Source organism: Melampsora larici-populina (genome assembly GCF_000204055.1).
Source record: "Melampsora larici-populina 98AG31 unplaced genomic scaffold MELLAscaffold_34, whole genome shotgun sequence".
In the NCBI taxonomy this organism is placed as follows: domain Eukaryota; kingdom Fungi; phylum Basidiomycota; class Pucciniomycetes; order Pucciniales; family Melampsoraceae; genus Melampsora; species Melampsora laricis-populina.
The window spans coordinates 785,103-804,289 of NW_006768798.1; the positions used below are offsets into that span (position 1 = coordinate 785,103).

Here is a 19,187-nt window from a genome sequence, read left to right on the forward strand (position 1 = left end):
CTTCTATGTGTATCTCCAAAACCATTTTAGTAATTGAGAAACCAAGAGTCTGAAGTTATAGAGGAGATCAAAGCAAATATTTTTTTGGACCAAGGCAAGTTGAATTTGTAAAAAATGTTTATATGGAAATGTGTTTTTAGTCAAGGGCCCTGACCAATCTTGTGACAAATTTTAGACTTTTGGTGTAAGAACATCCCCAGTACATCAAAAGATAGAAATGGCCAGAGCTGATCAAGGAGATAAAGACAGGTCAAGCTAGCATCAAGTCCCTTCCAAAGTGGGAGTAAAAGCGCCAGTAAAATACCACTGCAAAATTGCACATCTTGCATGTGGAAAAACATCAGTATGAAAGTGGTTATTGAGAGCTCAAAGTTGTGTCATTGAATTCATAGCTTAGTTGTAAGAGCTGCAATCAAACTAAGAGCACCCACTATCATGAGGGTGATTTATCGTAGATTTAGCGTTCCTGAGCGCGAAAATTAATCAGGCGTGTTTTACCAAAGTTGGTAGCCGCATGAAATCCACTATGGGATGATGTAACATATGATTTACCAACGATAAATCACTGTAAATCAATGGTTTCCATAGTGGTCTGATTTTGAAATGAATTATCTCATTTCTCATTTCTTTCATCCAAAAAAATTTCATTCAATGCCTGCTCCGAGTTCCTTGAAAAGACGGATCAACTGTCTTTTGTCGTCTTCAAACAACAATGAGGAACAACAAGAGTATGGCCAAATGGTCTTTGACTACTTGTTTGATAAACCTCCACCTCCTCCACCTCCTCACACTCGCATCCGAATAGATCAAGACCGTGCTGAACCTGTTCAGCAATTGTATGATGACTATTTCATCCCCTTTTGAGGATGAGTTTTGAAGTTCAAACTTTGAAATCGAGGTTTCCGGGTTTGAACTTTGAGATTTGAAGTCTTGATTTGTGAAGTTTTGAAGTTTGAGGTTTTGAAAAATGCCGTTGTTGACCGATTATCGTACGATAAATCAAGTCGTAGGCTTGCATAGATCTGAGCACGCGGGGTGCAAGATTTAACGCAGCATTACGGACTGCATGTCTAAATCAAGTCGATAGTGGACCTGAGGGTATTTTAGCGTTACGGTAACGCTAAATCACCCAGTTAGCGCAACCTTAGTGGGTGCTCTAAGAGCAGAAACAGAAAATCAATTATTGCCTAGAACTTATGAAAAACAGAGAGAATTTGTCAAAACTGCAAAGGAGAGAAAAAACCAAAAAAAAAACTGGATCCAGACTTGGACATTAATATACTTCACTTTTACAAATCATTAAACAAATCACAAAACTAAAAGAAGTGAAAATGCTAAAAAGAGGTGTGGTGGTACATTCAAACTTGAAAAAATATAAGATTCACTTGTGAATCAAGTGAGACAATGTGCTAAATGTAGATGAAAAAAAAACAAAATGCTTTAAAATAGGCAATAATGCATAAAGGACTTGGTTCACTTTGCAACAATAATCATTGAATTCAGGCATGGCGGACAATCGGATCAACCTAGTCGGAATTTTCATTGATCCAAGCGTAAATAGAAGCTATGACACAAATTCAGCCAAGAACTTGTCAGAAATAGGATGTTGGATTCATATGATGAATTTGCTTACTTGATAAACACCGCCAAGAAAAGGATACCACATAATGCTGTCGGGCCGTATGGATCATGATATCCGGAAGCCGAGCGCTGTCTTATACTCATGACTCTCCAAACATAGGTCCCAGTACTATAGATGATTGATAACAAGGCAACAACGGTGAATGTGATGGATGCGGTGAACCCAACGTGGTCGTCAACAGCGGTGAAACTCATCAGGGTTACTGCTATAGCGCCCAGCAGCGTAGAGAATTCAAGCCAAGTCTGTTATATACATATTGACAATCTGATTAGCAATGAAACTTCCACTGATCATGTCGGGTGACAGAACAAGACAACTCACCAAAAAGGTTCTTTCGGTGGCAAAGTATACTTTGGGCTCGACTCGAACCGGTACTGCAACTCGCTTACCACGGGGAGCCTGGAAATGTCGAATCCATTCAACACCACTCTCTCTAGGTGCTGTGGCTCCAACAACCTTTGGACCTTCATCCGCCAAGTCAGATTCCGCATCGGATGCGTCCGCGTGATTTTCTTGTGACCCAGATTCGACAGCATTACGAGACCTTAATTTCTTTGCCTTGACTTTCAACATCTTTCTGAGATTACCGGGCGTCAATTTAGCCAAGTAGGCTGGCTCGACCAGGGAAGAAATTTGATGGGAACCTGTTTCTGCGTCCATTGATATAGTGTCTACTGCTTCAGATGGCGAGGGCTTCGTAGCTCCTATTGGTGGAATTGCATGTGAAGACGGTTGTGGATCTGATGACCGGTTTTTTTCTCTGGCTGCTTTTGCTTCTGCTACGGCGTCGGGCGGCAATCCAGCCCAGCGACTTTCCTCGGTGTGGTTGGCAATTTGTTGTAATCGCTCCTCGCCGCTCTCTGCTCCGTCCTCGTCTTCTGATAATGGTTCAGTGTATGCATTCGATTTGCCAGCTTTGTCTCCTTGCTTGCTTGCCTTCACGGGGATGCGACCTGACGCGTTATCGGAGGAGGGTTTCGGAGGACTATTGGACCCCTGACCTCTATCAATGACTTTCAGGGAGGGGTCGGCTTTGAGGATGTCGATTTCCATTTGAGGCAACCAAAAAGGCACCAAGCAAACGCGATCGGGCATCAATGTAGCGCAACCATGAATGACTGATATGATCGAGTCGGTTTGATGGAAATGTAACGACAAGAAAGGATCATCTCAATCAGTTGACTGCGTTTTAATCGCCATCTATAAACATTCAGCTCGCATGTTGTATGTGACTTCGAGAGACTTACACTTGGAAAATTTAGGGACAGCTTCAACCAGGGGACCGGAAACGAGGTCTTTCACCCATTCAGGGGGTTCTTGACCTAACTGGGTTTGAAGTTTCACTTCCAATACACCGTACGGAAACAGGTGTTTATCATCGGAATCCACATTATCGAAGGGGAAGTCGATTCCAACATCTTTTCGACGCCAATTATTGTCCGGTCTCCTGATTTTTCCATCCCAGTTGTCTTCTCTGATGAGTGTGAGGTCAGTATCAAACGAGATTCGGACTCGAGCGTCACCTGGCTGCTGGAAGGCTGTCCGGTTATAAAAAGTACGAACGCAAGGTTGAAGGTCTTTTTGTTTGATTCGATCTTGGACTTCGCGTGCAAGTCGGATCATGGAATCGATCTCCTTATCTGATTTCTTGCCTTTTTTCCTTATAGCTTCAAACTGTTCATCCATTTGGATTTTTCCGTTGAGATAATCATTCAATTTGTCTTCTTTGATACTGAATCTTGCCTTCACAGACTTCTCGCCTGTCCAATCCTCTCGGTGCGTTTTACGTTCTACAAAGATTTGTGAGACAGACATATCCCCGTACCATCTCATTCGTATAGCTTCGGCGCCTTCAGTCTTTTCGAGTCGACCGAGATAGAGTTCGAGGTCCTCATTATCATAGTAGATAGAGGATATAGCAGAGTCTGAGGGTTCGAAAGCCTTCTCCGGGTTGAATACTATGGCCGAGATGAGGGTAGAAGAAGGTTAATATATGATCAAGCCTGAAAAGGCATGAGCTGACAGGATTACCTAACACAGGTAGATGTTTGAGAACGAGTAACTTTAAAGCTACGAAGTTACTGCGATGCACCTATCAAATCATATTCAAAAGGTTATTCAGCGAGACACTCAGCGGGACAGCGCAGATGGACACTTGAGCAGAAACTAACCCAATATTTCGTTGTCTGCCTGACAAACGCACTTTGACCGCCTCCAGCAGCGCTATCTCCTACTGGTGGATTACCTCTGGTCCGAACCAAATTGAAGAGTCTGGATAATTGTACCACCAATGCCTCATAATTTTCTTTATAAAATGGACGCGTTTCGAGATGGTGCTGGATAAAGTCTCTTCTGAGCTCCCAGCCGGTTTTTTTCTGTGCGGTGAGGTGAGATTACAGGTTGTAGAGGAAATAACAAAGAACAATGTGTGGGTGGACTGCAAACCGCCAAGAAACATGTTCACGGAAGAATACACTGACATCATGCTTCTTAACAATCTTGATGAACGCGGTGTAGTTGAGATGTGAGAAGTGACCTACAAGCACCAATGTAGTGAGATTGACACAGAAGGAAGCCGAAGGTAAGTGGTAGGGCATAGCTGGGGGGAAAGATCTGATACGAGAGGAAAGTAGCACGGACCAAGATCGTGGACGTCGGCTATGATGTTGGTCAGTTCTTCTTCGAGCGCAGCGTATCTCTCTTCTGTATCCTCGTCTGGCTCGCCATCACTCGTGTGACTGATGATTGCCTCTTCGTCGGCATCATCGCCTGCCCGTGTGGCACTAGACTTGCTGGAATCATCTGGGTTTCGAGTCCCTGGAGTGTTGCTTATGAGGTTCTTGACTTCTATCTCGTAGAAAGTAATCGATTCGTGAAGATCCAATATCTGTGACCACATGGTGTGCATGATGAAAGGAAGTGAGCAACGTATGATAGTACTTTTGTCAAAGAAAAGAGCATTGTGAGATGATCAAGGGGAAGGGTAAGATGATCCACCTTTCGTTCTTGGAAATCAGCTACTTTTTGTAGCTCCTTGTCGAGCTCACTGACAAAAGCCTGTTCATCGGTGTCATCCCATTGTTGTTTACTTTGACGATGCTTGATAAATTTTTTGAGACCGGAATAATCGACGTAATAATTCGACCATTCCTCGTTCAAAGCTCGTTTGATTGTTACACCGAACTTCATGTTGATGATTAGCGAATGGAAAAGTATGCGGTTCTTGATGAATTGATCTTCAACATGCACTCTTGCTGAGAAGTGCTTTTTGGCGATTTGAACAATTTGATCCGACTGAATTTCTACACCGCAACACGGTTCTCCCGTGGATGTCCGTGCATACCCGGTGAAGTCCGTCTGAGGTCTAGCCAGGTCCGACACGGTCCCCGGTGTCCTCGTCCAGCTGAATTCATGGCCCGTGGCACGTCATCAGAGCTCGAGTGCGTGCAGGAAGTGCACGGAGGTGCAAGGTAACAAGGGAAGCATCGTAATGAGACGAAAAAGAAGTGAAACGAGAACTGTGATGAACTCTCACGGGTCACCGGTGGATACATACATATATCAATGAGGATAGCAAAAGATAACAAATGATTATGGCCGATTGTGGTTGTGTGATTTCGAGGGCGCGGCGAACGCGCTTGTTGAGCTTACTGCGTGATCAAAGTGTCTTTTGATTTTAACCTTGTTCTCCTCATCTATCCACGGGATTTCTTTGACCTTTCAACCTTTGGCATACATATCAGGCTATACATATTCTGATGAGCCGGTGCTGACCAGTTCAACAGCGATTGGCTCAAAAGAATCCAAATGTTATTGGATGTCGTCTCTCATCATGGTCATGACATCCGCTTGCTTTTCATGACCAGTTTTATCCAAAATCCTGATCTCGATCGCTATCGAACGGCCAGATATGGAGGGGACTCTCTCTCCTGAGTTGCAGGGGCGTATCGATGCATCTTGAATTGCTTCCAAGGCTGACCCCAAGTTGAACCTCCGATGACATCATATCGGTGAATGACCCAGTTTGAACCAGTCTAAGTCGCATCTGAAAGTCGAATTCACCTCCGCATTCGATATCCACCCCGCCGTGGATCGGCTGCTCGTGATCGATTGTATAGCCTCGGTATTTCGATACTCACTGACCCCAAAGCTGCGGGAAAGATGCCGACTTTCGTCTCTCCACATGATCTACAAGCTTTACTTTACAGAGCTTGACGTAAAAAAATGAGTCCGTCCCCAGACACCAAGACATCGACCAAGCTCTAGCTTGCGGACTGAATGATACTGCCGATTTGGCTGAGAACATATGCCTCACTCCAGCCCATTGCTCCAAGAGCTCCAAGCCTTCTTGGGAACGATTCGGGGAGTTATAAATTCGAGATCTTCCAACAGCCGGATTGTATTCTCCATTCCATCTTTCATCACTGATTATTATCTTCAAGCCACACATTCACTTTAATGATACCTCTGCTGGTCTCTTATTAGCGCTTTTGATCAATAAGCGAGAGTACCTTATCGCGTGTCTCATCTTCCTCTTTCTTTCCCACAGCTACTGAGCTGGCTCCGATTTAGCCCGCACTGTGATCAGCTACACAACACCATCGCTAACTAATTCGATCGAAATACAAGAGAAACGGGTGCAATTGACTTTCATCCTGGTGATTGCTCAGCTTCCACACTTTCACATCCACCTTCAAGGTCGCGTGCGTATCTATTTACAGACAGCATCTTCACACTTGCCGCTAAATAGGGTCCCTCAGAACCGATCTTTCCGCCGCGCTTTATCCAACTTTTGTCACAATTAGGTCTGACCATTCATTACGTCCAGCACATCTCAGCACTTCGTTCCACGAACCACACCTCATCTTTTCGAGTGAACCATCCAAGGATTCGGTCCCAAGATTTCGCTGATTCAAGATTGAGTGATTCAAATTGTAGATCGTCGTCGGTAGGTCCCTTTTAGGCTCATTCCACAATCTACTTGGCGTCTCCGATTAGCTTTGATTGGGTCGTTGAGGTTCAAATGTATTTCGGACTTGAACTGTATTCGAACACAAGACTTACATTACAGTGTGCTTTCGTCTTATCTCAGTCGCCCAGTCGCATCGTCCTCCGCAACCACACCCCAAAAAGGATCCCCTAAAACATTAGGGTAAATAAATTTTTCAAACGTTACTGATCTAAATATCTAACCGTTGCGAGACATCCACTAAATTCATGCCACTCATTTGATATTCACCATTCATTCCATCTATCCCCAAAGACTTGGTCCCCAAGTTGAATCCAAGACCTCAACACCCTCAAAGGGCAACCGTTTGCAGAGTTCGGGCAAAAATATTTTTGAAACACGGTCAATCAAATCTTTTCACCGGTCAAAATTACCTGCACGCCTGCCTTCTCAATCATTCTTGGGGAATTTCTCCTTTTTACTTGAAATTTCGGAGACAAGTCTACGACAATCTATTGAACGAACAACGATATCTGACCTCGAAATGATGGATACTCGACACATTCCGCAAAACCCTGTACCCCACTGCGCGGTCATTTTCCACCTCTGCACAAGTCTATCTATGCATCTCCTTCAGCGTCGTCCTGGGGTGGAGTGGCATTTCATCAAAGAACACCGTTCCGAGAGCGAGATTGGCTGCGAGGAGCTTACAAGCCTCGCACAGTCGCGCATCATTCCACAGTCTGCTTGCACCATTGAAATTGATTCTTCAGGTAATTTTTCTCATCTACGAGGAAGTTTTGCAATGTGCTGATCGAAGCTCTCGCTTTCTGTGCTCAGTTTGGTCACATCGGCCTACCCATTCACTTGCTAACTCAATAGCCCCAACTCCTCCATGCGAATCTCCGTCGCCTTCATCTGAGATGATGTCCCGAAACAATTCAAGTGACCCATCTACAAACCCATCGACCGCTGCGACGACACCCGACACATTGAAATCCGGCCTGTCTCCGAATGCAGTCGAGGGAATCCCTACTTGTCCATCAACATAATCCTTCGATCAAGAACACGTTCCTTAAGCATCAACATCACCCTTCCAACAAGCTGATCTTGACTTCCTTGCATCTGAACTCATTCATCATGCCCTCAATATTGAATATTGCGCATACGGATTGTATTACTACTAAAAGAACACTAACAACTATAGCCATAATGTTGCTATTCTGCCGTGTACACACCTGAGCTTGTGATCTTCATGTTCCTGCGAATTATCATCTGCGATTCATAAGCTCGTTGACTTCACACTTCATGGACGTTTGACTGCCAGGAGGCCCAGCCCGTGCTTTCTTCTTCTTGTAAATTCATATCTCTTTGTCACATGTTGATTTTGTTTGTCGAAATGTAACTTCGACCTGAGCAAACGATTGATCCTCGTCTATAGACTGCACAAGGATATCCAAGCTGATATGATGCTGAAACACAGGGACAATACTCTTCTCCACCAGCGAGTACATCCACATTTTTCACTTACCACTCATCGGAGGAAAGGAGTCTTGATTTAAATTTGACACGTGAGCTACCAGAGCACCCTGTGTAAAAATTTCACCATATCAAGCATTATCTAACGCTAGAGCTCATGATGAGTCTCATAGGCAAATTTATTGACCATTGGCTTCAGGTGTGAAGTATGCAAGTAGGGAAAAAAAGGTTCAAACTGGGCAGTGACACATTAGGCCTCGTTTGGTTGTGATTATTTTACTGTGGTATTCGGAGCATCGCAGTAAAATAATTGCCAATTAAATTTGGGCGTTTGGTTGCCCAAAGTTAGAGATTATCGTACCACATTATTTGGTCGATAATCTCACAATCTCAAGGTAAAAGTACAAGCTCCTTTTTGCCGATTATTTCTGATGACCTCCGATTATTTCCCTACGTGAGAAGGGGACTTGTCCAATTTCAACCTCTTCCCATACTTGGGATTACAATCCAGGAAATCATCTTATCAACATCATCACCTCATTGATCTTGTTACTTCATCAATCACTCCACCTGGTCAATCATCAAAATCATCACTTTTTGTTATCATCACTTCAACATTATCATCGTGTCTTCAAAATCATCGTTTGTTAATCTCAAGTTATCAAAATCATCATCTGTTAATATCTTCACTCTTTTTAAGCCAACAAGTGATGGGAGTGAAACTTGAATAATGCAAATAATGAGAATAATGAGAATGATGAGGATAACAAGATTGATGAGACAGATGAAAACATTGTGGATCGAGATCGATTCAACAATGATGAAGTAGAAATAAAATGTAATTATATACATGAAACTTTTGATCTGATGACCTGTTTTGAAGAAGGTTCAGATAGATAAATTGAGGGACTAGACAAGATTTTGACAAACCTGATTGATGAAGAATCAATAATGAGAATTTTAAATCTTTAGAGTTGAATAGAAAAATAGTCGTCACAAGTGCTGTACTTTGGCTTTGGTTGTGAGTTGCCAAACAATGATTCCTAAAAACCACCGTTTATTTTTGTACTGCAATTAAATTGTGAGTTGGAAATTTTCCTGCATTATTTGCTCATTTCCTGTGGTACACTTTTACTGTAGTATGCCAAAATCAATCGCAACCAAACAGGGCCTTAGCGGTACACAAACATGAAAACCTGACCTTAAAATCATGGAAAAAACCCATGACAACCCAATTGTTTTTCTGGGTTTTGTCCAATGGGTTTGCAGGTCAGGTTTTCCTGTTTGTGTACCGCTATTGTACCCTTGAAAAGTATCAAGAACGTGTATCATCAAATCTAAAAAAAATGGGTATACTTTCACCACAGGGCAAGTCCAATGTGACGGATATGTGTATCTACTGGGAACCTCATAACAAAGGGTGACAGTTATGTCAGAGCGGCTGTGCATGGGATCAGTGTGGATCCATGTGAGCAATGTATATTGCTTACCTTTTCATTTAGTAAGGCAGCCTATATGAGCTAGCTCACTCAATGACAACCCTCATTCTGATCCCTATAAATGTAAACTGGCTTGCCCAAAGCCAATGCAAAAAACCTTGCCTTGGCTTGAAGTGAGCAAGGGATGAGGAGCACATTGCCAATTGGCAAGCTTTGGCTCATCCCAGTTTTTTTTCTCACCCTACAATACAGCCCACTGGCATTAGGGTCAAATTCTTGATTGTACTCACTTGGTAAAGCTTACTATAGTACTGATGTGCTTTGTTAGATTTCTCAAAATGCCACAATCAGATAGGAAGAATAGATCAAAAAAAAATGACAAAAGTAAAAAATGACTTGGTCAAGAATGGAAACAATCAAGGAAATGAAATGGCTATGATATGACAAAATTGATAGATCACTGAGAACTTTGAGAGGCGCTTTTTGTTCAAAATCTCCGAGACGTCTCTGAAAGTTATAAACAACCTCAAAGTAGACCTGCTGAATTTGTGACCTGAGCTTGAGAAGATTTTTGGCAGAGAAATATCAAAAGTTAAAGTTGAAATTAAAATTGGATCACATTGTAAATATATGACTGATGTGAAGATGTGATTTTAAGTCTTTGGATTCATTTGATCAATCAATATTGGTACAGAATGACCCTGAATTAATCACAGTCAAAAATGAAGATGATTCAGAGTTGATAGATTCAATTTCAGTGGAAGATGTCATAGGAGAGGTGATGATGAGCAAATAAGACTAAGGCTGTTCCCCAAATCCAGGGGGATCAGAGATCTCTGTGGTCTCACCCAATGGTTTTGGTGCTTGTTCTGGCCTTCAGATGATCCTGACCCCCCAGGGGATGGTCGGTCCGGGGGGTCGTTCTAGCAGGCAAAAAAAACTGGTTCTCCTTGGGGGCCCGCAGGGGTTCAGTCTTGTTCAGGGGTAGGAACAGAGCATGAATATCAGAGGATATAAAGGGTTTGTAAAAGGTGGAATTAGTATTTAAAAGATTTAAGTGAGTAAAAGGAAAACAAAGGAGAAAGCACAAAAGAAGTCCTTCAAATAATCACAATCAAATATCTGAGTAGCCTTGTCTCAGACTCACTGCCACTGGTTCATCCTAAAGAGGTTACACAAGGACACTTCAAGAGTCTTGACTCTCAGATCACTCATTGAATGATCCTGGATACAAGATTTAGGTGGGAGATATCAATCAAACTTGATGATCGGAATTCAAGAGAGCTCATCTAGGCAAAAAAAATGTACACCACGGGTTTCCCCGGGGTATTCCACTGAACCCAATGAAACCCCGGCTAACCAGTGATCTCCGTTGAGGTATTTGGTCCGGGACCTGTTCTGCGTCTGTTGTACAAAAACACCGGCAGGGGGTCCGGGGTTGGAGGCTGGTCTGTCATCAAGAGAGAAAATGACCAGCAGGGTACCCCAATCCCCAACATGCGGGGCTCAGAGCTCAGCCTTAAATAAGACACTTCCAAGATATCAAACCACGTGAGCTGATGTGAAAGAAATATAGCAAGTATATCAATATATCTAACCAAAGGAGAGCTCAGAACAGTGCGAATGACAAAAGAAATGATGCAACAGGAAGAGACTTGCCTTATTTGAGAATTAGCCAGAGAGTGAAAGTGGTGGAGTTGGAATTGGGTATGTCTGGAAGTTGAAGGGAGTATGGTGGTTGGGAGGGATGCAGTGAGTTATAAAGGACAAGTGGAACTTGAAGCCATCACAGGTTGTAACAATGACATGGCCCACCTTTTGCAGGTAAACATCCTTCATATCTACAAAACAAGACACTATGTATGCTCACCGCCCACTCTGTTGGATGGCGCTCATTCAAAGATGAGAACACATGGTGAGCATAGTGGCTTGTTATATGTCCACCATCTCACACAGCTGACACATTGGTTGTGTTTGCAAGGTTGGTGTCTCACAACCATCACTGAGTCAGAGGTTTGCAATGGCCATGGCCAAACTGAACAAACACCCAAGTGTGATTTCTGAAAAGCCTGTCCTCAAGAAAAACCAATAAAGAAACAACAACTAGGAAAGAGGAGGAAGAGAGATCCTCAAGAGAAGAAATTAATAGGGAGAGAGGATAGAACTACTAAATTAAGAACTTCTACATAACACTACTGTGACTCTGTACCCTAAATGTAACTATATTCAGAACCCATACTCCTCCTTTACACCCCCCCAACTAAAATCAAAGCAACCACAAAGACTTCCCAAAACTAAAGAAACCAAAAAAACAAAAAGAAAAAGAAAAAGAAAAAATCCACCATCGCACGCGCAATAACCCAATATAAAATAGAAAAGAATTAAAAAGCAAACCAAGAAAAAGAAAAAGAAAAAGAAAAGACACATCATTTTAAGAGAATTACAATCAAACACTAAGATAAATCAGACCGGCGCAAAACACTCCAGATAATTGTTGTCAAATTGAATGTTGCCCTGTGCTGTGTCCTCAAAAGAGAAATGTTTAAGAATATGTGCTCACAGGCATGGACTAGGTGTTGTTGTGCAACAAAAGGAAGGGTAGAAACTCCAGGGCGGTGCACAGGTAAAGGAGAAAACTTACTTGCACAGAGTAATCCCTCACCCAATCAGCAAGATTCTGCTTTCTCATCCGTCCAATATTTCTTGAGTTTTGAAACATGAAAAATATCATGAAATTTGTCATTGGCGGAAAGTTGAAGGCATACGTCTCTTCCACTGTTGATGATGTTGAGAACCTTGTATGGACTGTTGTATTGAGCACGTGGTTTAGCCACCTTGCCTCCTACCTGCAATGACCAATGAGTACTGTCCTCTGAGTCCAGAACTAAATCCCTCACCTCTTCTTGTACTGCACCACTTTATCCACACAATACATCCAGAGCCTGTCTTGACAGCATTCCCAATCCGCTTGTCTCAACACCACCCACTTTTTGACATCTTGGCTAACAGTATCCCTTGACAATGGAACAGGGAAAAGCCAAGGTTGATGACCCAAGACAAGATACCTAGGGGATACTCCCATTGCCAAGTTGATCACAAATTCTACCCAAGGAAGCGCTTCTAACCATTTGCCTTGCCAAACTTTTGTGGAAAATTGCAAAGTTTGGCCTAAAGTCTTGCTAGCACGCTTTGCACAACCATCCACTTGAGGATGATATGCCATGGTCAAATTTCTCTTAATCCTAACAAACAGTGCAACTCCTTCCAAAACCACAACACCCCCATCTATCACAATCACCAATCACCTCATCCGGTTCTCCAAAGATAGAGAGCCAAGATCCATACAGATGTCAAGCTGACTTCTCTGCTGAGTCCTTTTAATTTGCTGGAATTAATCTAACAAATCCGGTAAGGCAACAAGTACAAGATAACAACATGTTAGATCCTGAAACCTTAGGAAACATGCCTACAGAGTCTTGTGCAATGCTGCTCATTGGTTGCCAAGGGAACTCCATACTCTGAGTGTGTCCCAGTGACAAAGTAGTCTGCGCCTTGTGTCTCTGGCAATCATCACAGCAGCCTACCCACCTCTTTACATCCTCACATCCTCCTATATCCCTGGCCAGAAGAACTCCACTTGTAATTAATTGTACGTCTTGAGAGACCCCAAATGACCAATGGTTTGATGTGCCAAAAGAATTTCAGCAAGGTTTTTAGCATCCAAATGAAAACTGTAGATCCAGTAATGTATGTGGCTTTCATGTTTTACAAATGCCAAATTGATTGGAATAAAATTGTTGTATTTGTGATTGTTCAAAAGTTTCTGCCCAAGCCTGGATAGTTTTGGACAAAATTTCAGTTTCTGACCAAATACACCTCAGAATCATTTTTCTTTGGAACATCTTCAAAACTCAAGAAAATATGAAAAAAAATTCAAAATGATGGGACATCACAGGTTGATTCAACTATATTGTTGCAAATTTTTCAAACCTCTCACGTATTGCTGTGAATTTTCTACATCTTGACTTTTCTAAACTCCATGGTATATTATTGATTTGGTGTAGTGTATCTTGGATGATTCTGCTTGCATGTGGGCTGGGAAAAACTCACCTTCTTCCGTGTCAACATCATCTCTCAATTATGGTCAGCTTGATTTTGCAAACACAAAATTTTCTAATATTTTGAATACTAGAAAATGGATGGACTAAGGTGTTTCTCTTTGAATTGGATTATACCACAAAAAGACTCAGAATAACGAGATAAGACATCATGGCCAGATAAATTCCTCATGACATGAATAGTGACAATTGTCTTTAAATTCAAGCAATTCAAGGAGTCTCCATACAAACTCTACCTCTGGAACCTTACACCCCAAATCTTGTCATTCCAGCAGTTGATACTGTTCAGTTGCCAAAATGAAGTTTAAAGCTCAAGACTGAATTTGGTACCTGCTGCATTTTTGAGGGGAAGGGGTACTGCTGAGGAAAAATTCATCTATACTGTACTGTGATTCAATTGAGTCCCTTGTTTCAGTAAGTCCCATTATGCAGTTAGGGTTGAGTTACAGAGCAGCAAACAAATGATAAGGAAGTCAATAAGAATATTTGGAGTTGCTTGTGGGGGCCAGAATCTGGATGATGATATCCTCCAGAAAGATGCCTCTATCACATCGTGTGCTTAGCCATTGGGTTAGCAAGCCCACCGATGCATGATTCACGCCTCAAAGACATGGGGAATCAATGTGATCAGTCTTGGGTAATGAATGTGATTGCTCAAAAGGCAATTCATGATGAGCTGCAATGGTAAGATCACCGACCCTGACATGAGAAATTGTTGGTGGTGCTTGGAATCATTCAAAGTTGAATCCTCGCTCCTTCTACGTATGTGCACATGTTTCTCTTGGTCTATCAAACGAATTCAATCTGGTACATCAGCGGATGAATATGTAGCAAGATCACAGAAGGTCACCTTGTGTCACTCAAGACTTCTATTGATGCAATCTTGACCGGTGGGAGATCACCTCAATGATAAAAGCAAAGATAATTCTCTGGCATCCGTTTTGAGTCTAGAACACGGCCTGATGCGAGAGTTGCTTTGTGGACAACTTGAAATCGGACAATCATGATGTTTAAGACTCTATAAGACTGACATATGATCACATTCCAAGCAATGAAATTCCTTGAATGGGATGTTATGAGCTTGCTACTGTTGACGTCTTGACACAATGTCAATTATTTGTGTTGCTTTTTACTCATGCTATCTGTGCTCAAGGATCACGTCTGCCAACTGATCCGTACATAAACACTCAAAGAATTGACCTGCCCCCAGATATTCCCCCCTGATCTGCACGATTCTTTCACTTCATCCTTTCACATCATCATCAAGGTTCAATTTTCAATCCTTTCACTTCATCCTTTCACTTCATCATCAAGGTTTGATTTTCCAGTTCACCATAGCTTGTAAGTGAACTCGACAATATTAACAATGTCCTTCCCTCAACTGTTTCTAATTCTTCAAGTGCTTTCAATAGGTTCAAGACAGATCTTTCTTCAAGCACAACTACGTTAATCAATCAAATCAAGAGATAAAGTCAGTGTGTTGTCCATGTCAGGAATATACCAACAAAGACCGCTTAAATTTATCTTACTTGACCAACTTTCTCACTACAACATTTATTTCACAATTGTCACAATATGAATTCACTCCGTCATTTATCAAACGTGTCTCAAAATTGTACCAATATTGAGCAAACCAAGGCTTGATATCACAAGCAACTTGCACAACAGCGCAAGCAGCTTGCAAAGGCAGAAGTAAGTTTTGCTTAATTGTCTTTCTTTATCTTTTTTTATCTTTCTTGATTTCTTACTAATTTTTTTTTCTTTCTCACTCTCAATGTTTTAGGGAAGGGAAAGAAAGCCAACAATATGTGTTTTTCTTGCTTCATAATGGATTATTCAACTTGTCAACATCACTTTTTTTAGGGAAAATCCTCATCAAATAATGATCGCCATCATCAACAAGTAGTGGTTGCTCAAGCATTGACCAACCCCAATCAACAACTGATCTTTTTTGACGTCAAGTATAAGAAAATTTTGCCTGACAAACCAACGATGTGGCAAACCATGGAGGCTAGTGAGAATGCCACATGGATTGTAGCAAATGAAGAAGGGGGAACATACATTATAAATGAAAAGGATGTCGCACAATTGCCATCATCAAATGTATCCCTTTTCACAAAATGTCAATTCAAGAACAAGAAGAATTAGATGTTGCTTGTGGGTATCTTATAGGTGAGAAGGAATTCACCAACAAAATCACCAAGAATGAGCAACAGAGGGATGGTTGGATGGGAGGTGTTGGAATGCAAAAGTGCAGACAAGATGATGAAACAGCTGGTGAGTTATTTTTCTACTTTTTCTTTATAGAGTTCAACCTGATCTTTTTCTATCTGCTGTACCAGGCGCTTACAGGCCCCCTTGGTTTGTTCAAAAAAAACCAATTCTTTTTGACAAATGGACGGCTTGTCTTCCTTATTGAAAAGTCCTTGAAGATCTTTACATCCGTAGATTCAAAGATCTTGCTGAACCAATCCTTATAACTCAACAAGATCTGATGCATGAATTAAACACACTGTCATTTAGAACACTTGATCATGAAGATGGGATCAATCCAGACGGCTACGGTGGCAATCTGACTTTTACCTTGGATCAGTTTTGTGGCGTAGCTCATACAGATCATGATGTTCAAAATTCATGGTCTCAGGGATTATTTTTTCCAGCCAACAAAGAATTATGAAGATGGGAACTTAATCCAGTGGATTCAACGTGGCTAATGGTGAATTCTTCTTGCTGGACTTCAACATTCTCTTTGATTTTGCTTCTTGTGACGGTGTGGTGATCAATTTATGGGATCAATTAAAAAATTCACAATTACCAGTTTACCAGTTTATTGGCAGGATTCAGCAGGAAAGAAAATTCGAAATGGAGGTTTTTGATCAATTGAAGCTCTTGTAGGCTTATGTATTGGTTATTAGGTCAACATGACATCATTTTATTTCACATTATACATTAAGATCATTATAGTTTACTTACAGACTTATTACAAAAAGAAAGAAAAGAAAAACATAAGAAAAATTCGAAAATATAGGTACATAGGTTGGAAAATGGTTTTTAGGTTAGTAAAAATAAAGTTATGGGTATTATGAGGTTAGAATATGAAAGAACAACATTATATTATACTATGACAATTTTAATCTTCAAGGTTGATAAGTAGAAACAAAAGTTATTAGGAAAAAGGTACTTTTTCGAAGTTGGTAAACAAGAGGTACACGTGTAGTTTGGTTGTGTAATAGTGGTAGTGATGGAATTTAAGGTTTCCAAGAGGATTTTCCGGGATTTTTAAGGTTATAGATGATGATGTCATGTTACATGAGCAAGAAAAAGAGAGTAGCAGCTGTGAAAAGTGGAGAAAATGGGTGAAATTCGTGGAAAATGGAGGTTTTCAGCTAATTACATATGTCAAATGACGTCAGAATAGGTTGGTAGATGGCTCATTCAACGCAGAAGAGTGGATTACATAATGTACAAACTTTAAATCATTAGTAACGGAGGTGTGTGTAAAAGGTTAGAAGGCAAATAAAGAATTGGTGTGAATCTCGAATTTACAGTCACAAGTCAACATGTAATGCTCAAAACCTTAACTTCACAACTCAATATCTTACTCATCACTCATCAGAAGTAGGTCATGTAGGTGTCAGAAATGATCAGTAACACGTGGGCTACAAGATGCACTTTAGTAATCAAAAATTGGATCACAACTGAAAAAATTCGTAATCTCAAAAATTGGTTTTCAGCTAGTTTACAAGGAAAAAATCACCTGTATTCATCATAAGAAGTGCTGTACATCATATTATTGCGTCATTGATCACTTTTAGCTGTGAAAATTACATCATTTATTAGTAACAAAATCATTACATTGCGTCATCATAGGGTTTTTAGGGAATTTTGGGCGGATTTGATTGGTTTTGAGGTTGTTGACCATTGTAAAAGTTCTAGTACGTTGTTATATATACTTTGAGAGGGTTTTGGGACTGTTGTTCCCCTTTTTTCTTTATCATTTACGCCATTATTATTTTGTTTATCATCATAAACTTATTTTAATAGTACCTGGTCACTTAAATACGCCCTTTATTAAAGCTATAAAGAGAAATTTACTTTAGTATTATAGTCATAAAGACTTATTGGGAATAATATCAATCAGATATTGCTTATTTTCTTTAGTTATCAATTGGGAATAACACTATAGCAGTGTTGATAGTAATACAAAGTGTGTTTTTGAAGTTAAAATACGTGTGAAGATATATTTCTCTGGTGCCTTATCAGTACTCAATACAACAGAGCTCTTTCTGATTGTGTTGTTTTAGAAGAGCAGTCCTTAGACAACTTCTGCTAGTCATTATATTAGTAGATTATCCTCTTCCAGCTCTGTATAACCCTTGTTGGGTTATAAGTTCTACAACGGTCTTGTTGAAATCTTATGGAAGGGAATATATTGACGGCCACTGTATTCTTGAAAGTCAAGACCCCAATGACCGCTTCACAAGACTTGGAACCTCAGTTCAGATCTGTCAGCGGTATGCTGAGGCTTGTAAAAAAATTGTGGATATCACACAAAAAAAAGTTCAAGCAGTGTTCACAGACAAGAAAAGTAAAAAGAGAAAAAATAATGACAAAGAACACCAAAAAATAACAATCAAAACTATGGATGTGGGATGTCCTAAATTTCTCACCAGTCACTTGAAAAAGACCTGAATGATTTTTGTATGATTTTATTTTTGTTGTCTCTTTTTGTCTACACCAAGTTTTGTTATTGTTTTTTGGCATATATCTGTGCTATTGGCTCGTGTTTTTTTGTCTACACCCAATTTTGTTATTGTTTTTTGCATGAATCTATTGGCTTGTGTTTTTTCTTTGTTATGTAAGCTGAAATACATGCTTGAAGTACGTAAAAAAACCGATCTCCCTGCTGCATGTAGTAACGTGTCTTACTTCCCAATTCTATAATGACATTTTTGTCTAGATCTAGGAATAAGTACACTTGTCAATGATCAGAATTCCTGTTCTATAAATGCAAATTATAGACATCAAAATACCGCCTACCACCCATTTGGTTACCAACATGTTATGATCTTTGCCGCTGACTGGCTTTTCAACAAAACCTTTTTCAATCCGCTTACCATTGGTGATCAAGGCTGTGTTACCTTTGAGTTGAACAGACATGGGTGCTGGACGCGGCTCTTTGAGCTCAATTGCAAGCCGTGTCTCCAGCTCACTCGCCACCCCTGGATCTAAACGTGGTCCCACAACCAAGCTCCAATTGCGCAGGTGTAGGGACCCCAATATTGTCAAGAACTGCTAGCACTAAGCAACAATCCCAGAAAATCTACAATGTATCAAAAGTTTGTCACTATTGGCGTCTCCATTCAATGCTCAAGAATACATACATTCTCTCTTTTGTATCCTATGTATCCTTATAATTTCCTTCATATCCATTTAAGAAGTTTCACTATTTCATAGTCTTGACATTTCATCAAAAACTCTCTTGTTTTCTCGTCCTCTAGATCAAACAGATCTTGAAGTCTGAACCGCTTGTCACCAAAAGACAAACAAACACTCGTGCC

General features: G+C 40.8%; 4 protein-coding genes across 4 annotated transcripts; 2 read left to right on the forward strand and 2 right to left on the reverse strand.

Moving 5' to 3' along the window:
- Nucleotides 1–1,147: 1,147 nt before the first annotated feature.
- On the reverse strand, nucleotides 1,148–4,911 carry MELLADRAFT_49481 (uncharacterized protein; the record flags this gene model as incomplete). The annotated part of the gene is made up of 9 exons (XM_007413044.1): nucleotides 1,148–1,564; nucleotides 1,634–1,884; nucleotides 1,964–2,760; nucleotides 2,890–3,600; nucleotides 3,674–3,734; nucleotides 3,814–4,017; nucleotides 4,123–4,178; nucleotides 4,283–4,529; nucleotides 4,640–4,911. 9 exons carry the CDS (start codon nucleotides 4,829–4,831, stop codon nucleotides 1,540–1,542), a joined length of 2,544 nt encoding a protein of 847 aa, XP_007413106.1.
- Nucleotides 4,912–7,134: 2,223 nt separating this feature from the next.
- MELLADRAFT_90046 (uncharacterized protein) lies at nucleotides 7,135–7,642 on the forward strand (the record flags this gene model as incomplete). The annotated part of the gene is made up of 2 exons (XM_007413013.1): nucleotides 7,135–7,363; nucleotides 7,431–7,642. The coding sequence occupies 2 exons, from the start codon at nucleotides 7,135–7,137 to the stop codon at nucleotides 7,640–7,642; spliced, it is 441 nt and encodes a 146-aa protein (XP_007413075.1).
- Nucleotides 7,643–15,630: 7,988 nt separating this feature from the next.
- Nucleotides 15,631–16,303, forward strand: MELLADRAFT_109165 (uncharacterized protein; the record flags this gene model as incomplete). Its single annotated transcript, XM_007413014.1, has 3 exons — nucleotides 15,631–15,748; nucleotides 15,799–15,903; nucleotides 16,050–16,303. 3 exons carry the CDS (start codon nucleotides 15,631–15,633, stop codon nucleotides 16,301–16,303), a joined length of 477 nt encoding a protein of 158 aa, XP_007413076.1.
- A 2,285-nt stretch (nucleotides 16,304–18,588) lies between these two features.
- On the reverse strand, nucleotides 18,589–18,786 carry MELLADRAFT_90047 (uncharacterized protein; the record flags this gene model as incomplete). Its single annotated transcript, XM_007413043.1, has 1 exon — nucleotides 18,589–18,786. One exon carries the CDS (start codon nucleotides 18,784–18,786, stop codon nucleotides 18,589–18,591), a length of 198 nt encoding a protein of 65 aa, XP_007413105.1.
- Nucleotides 18,787–19,187: the final 401 nt, after the last annotated feature.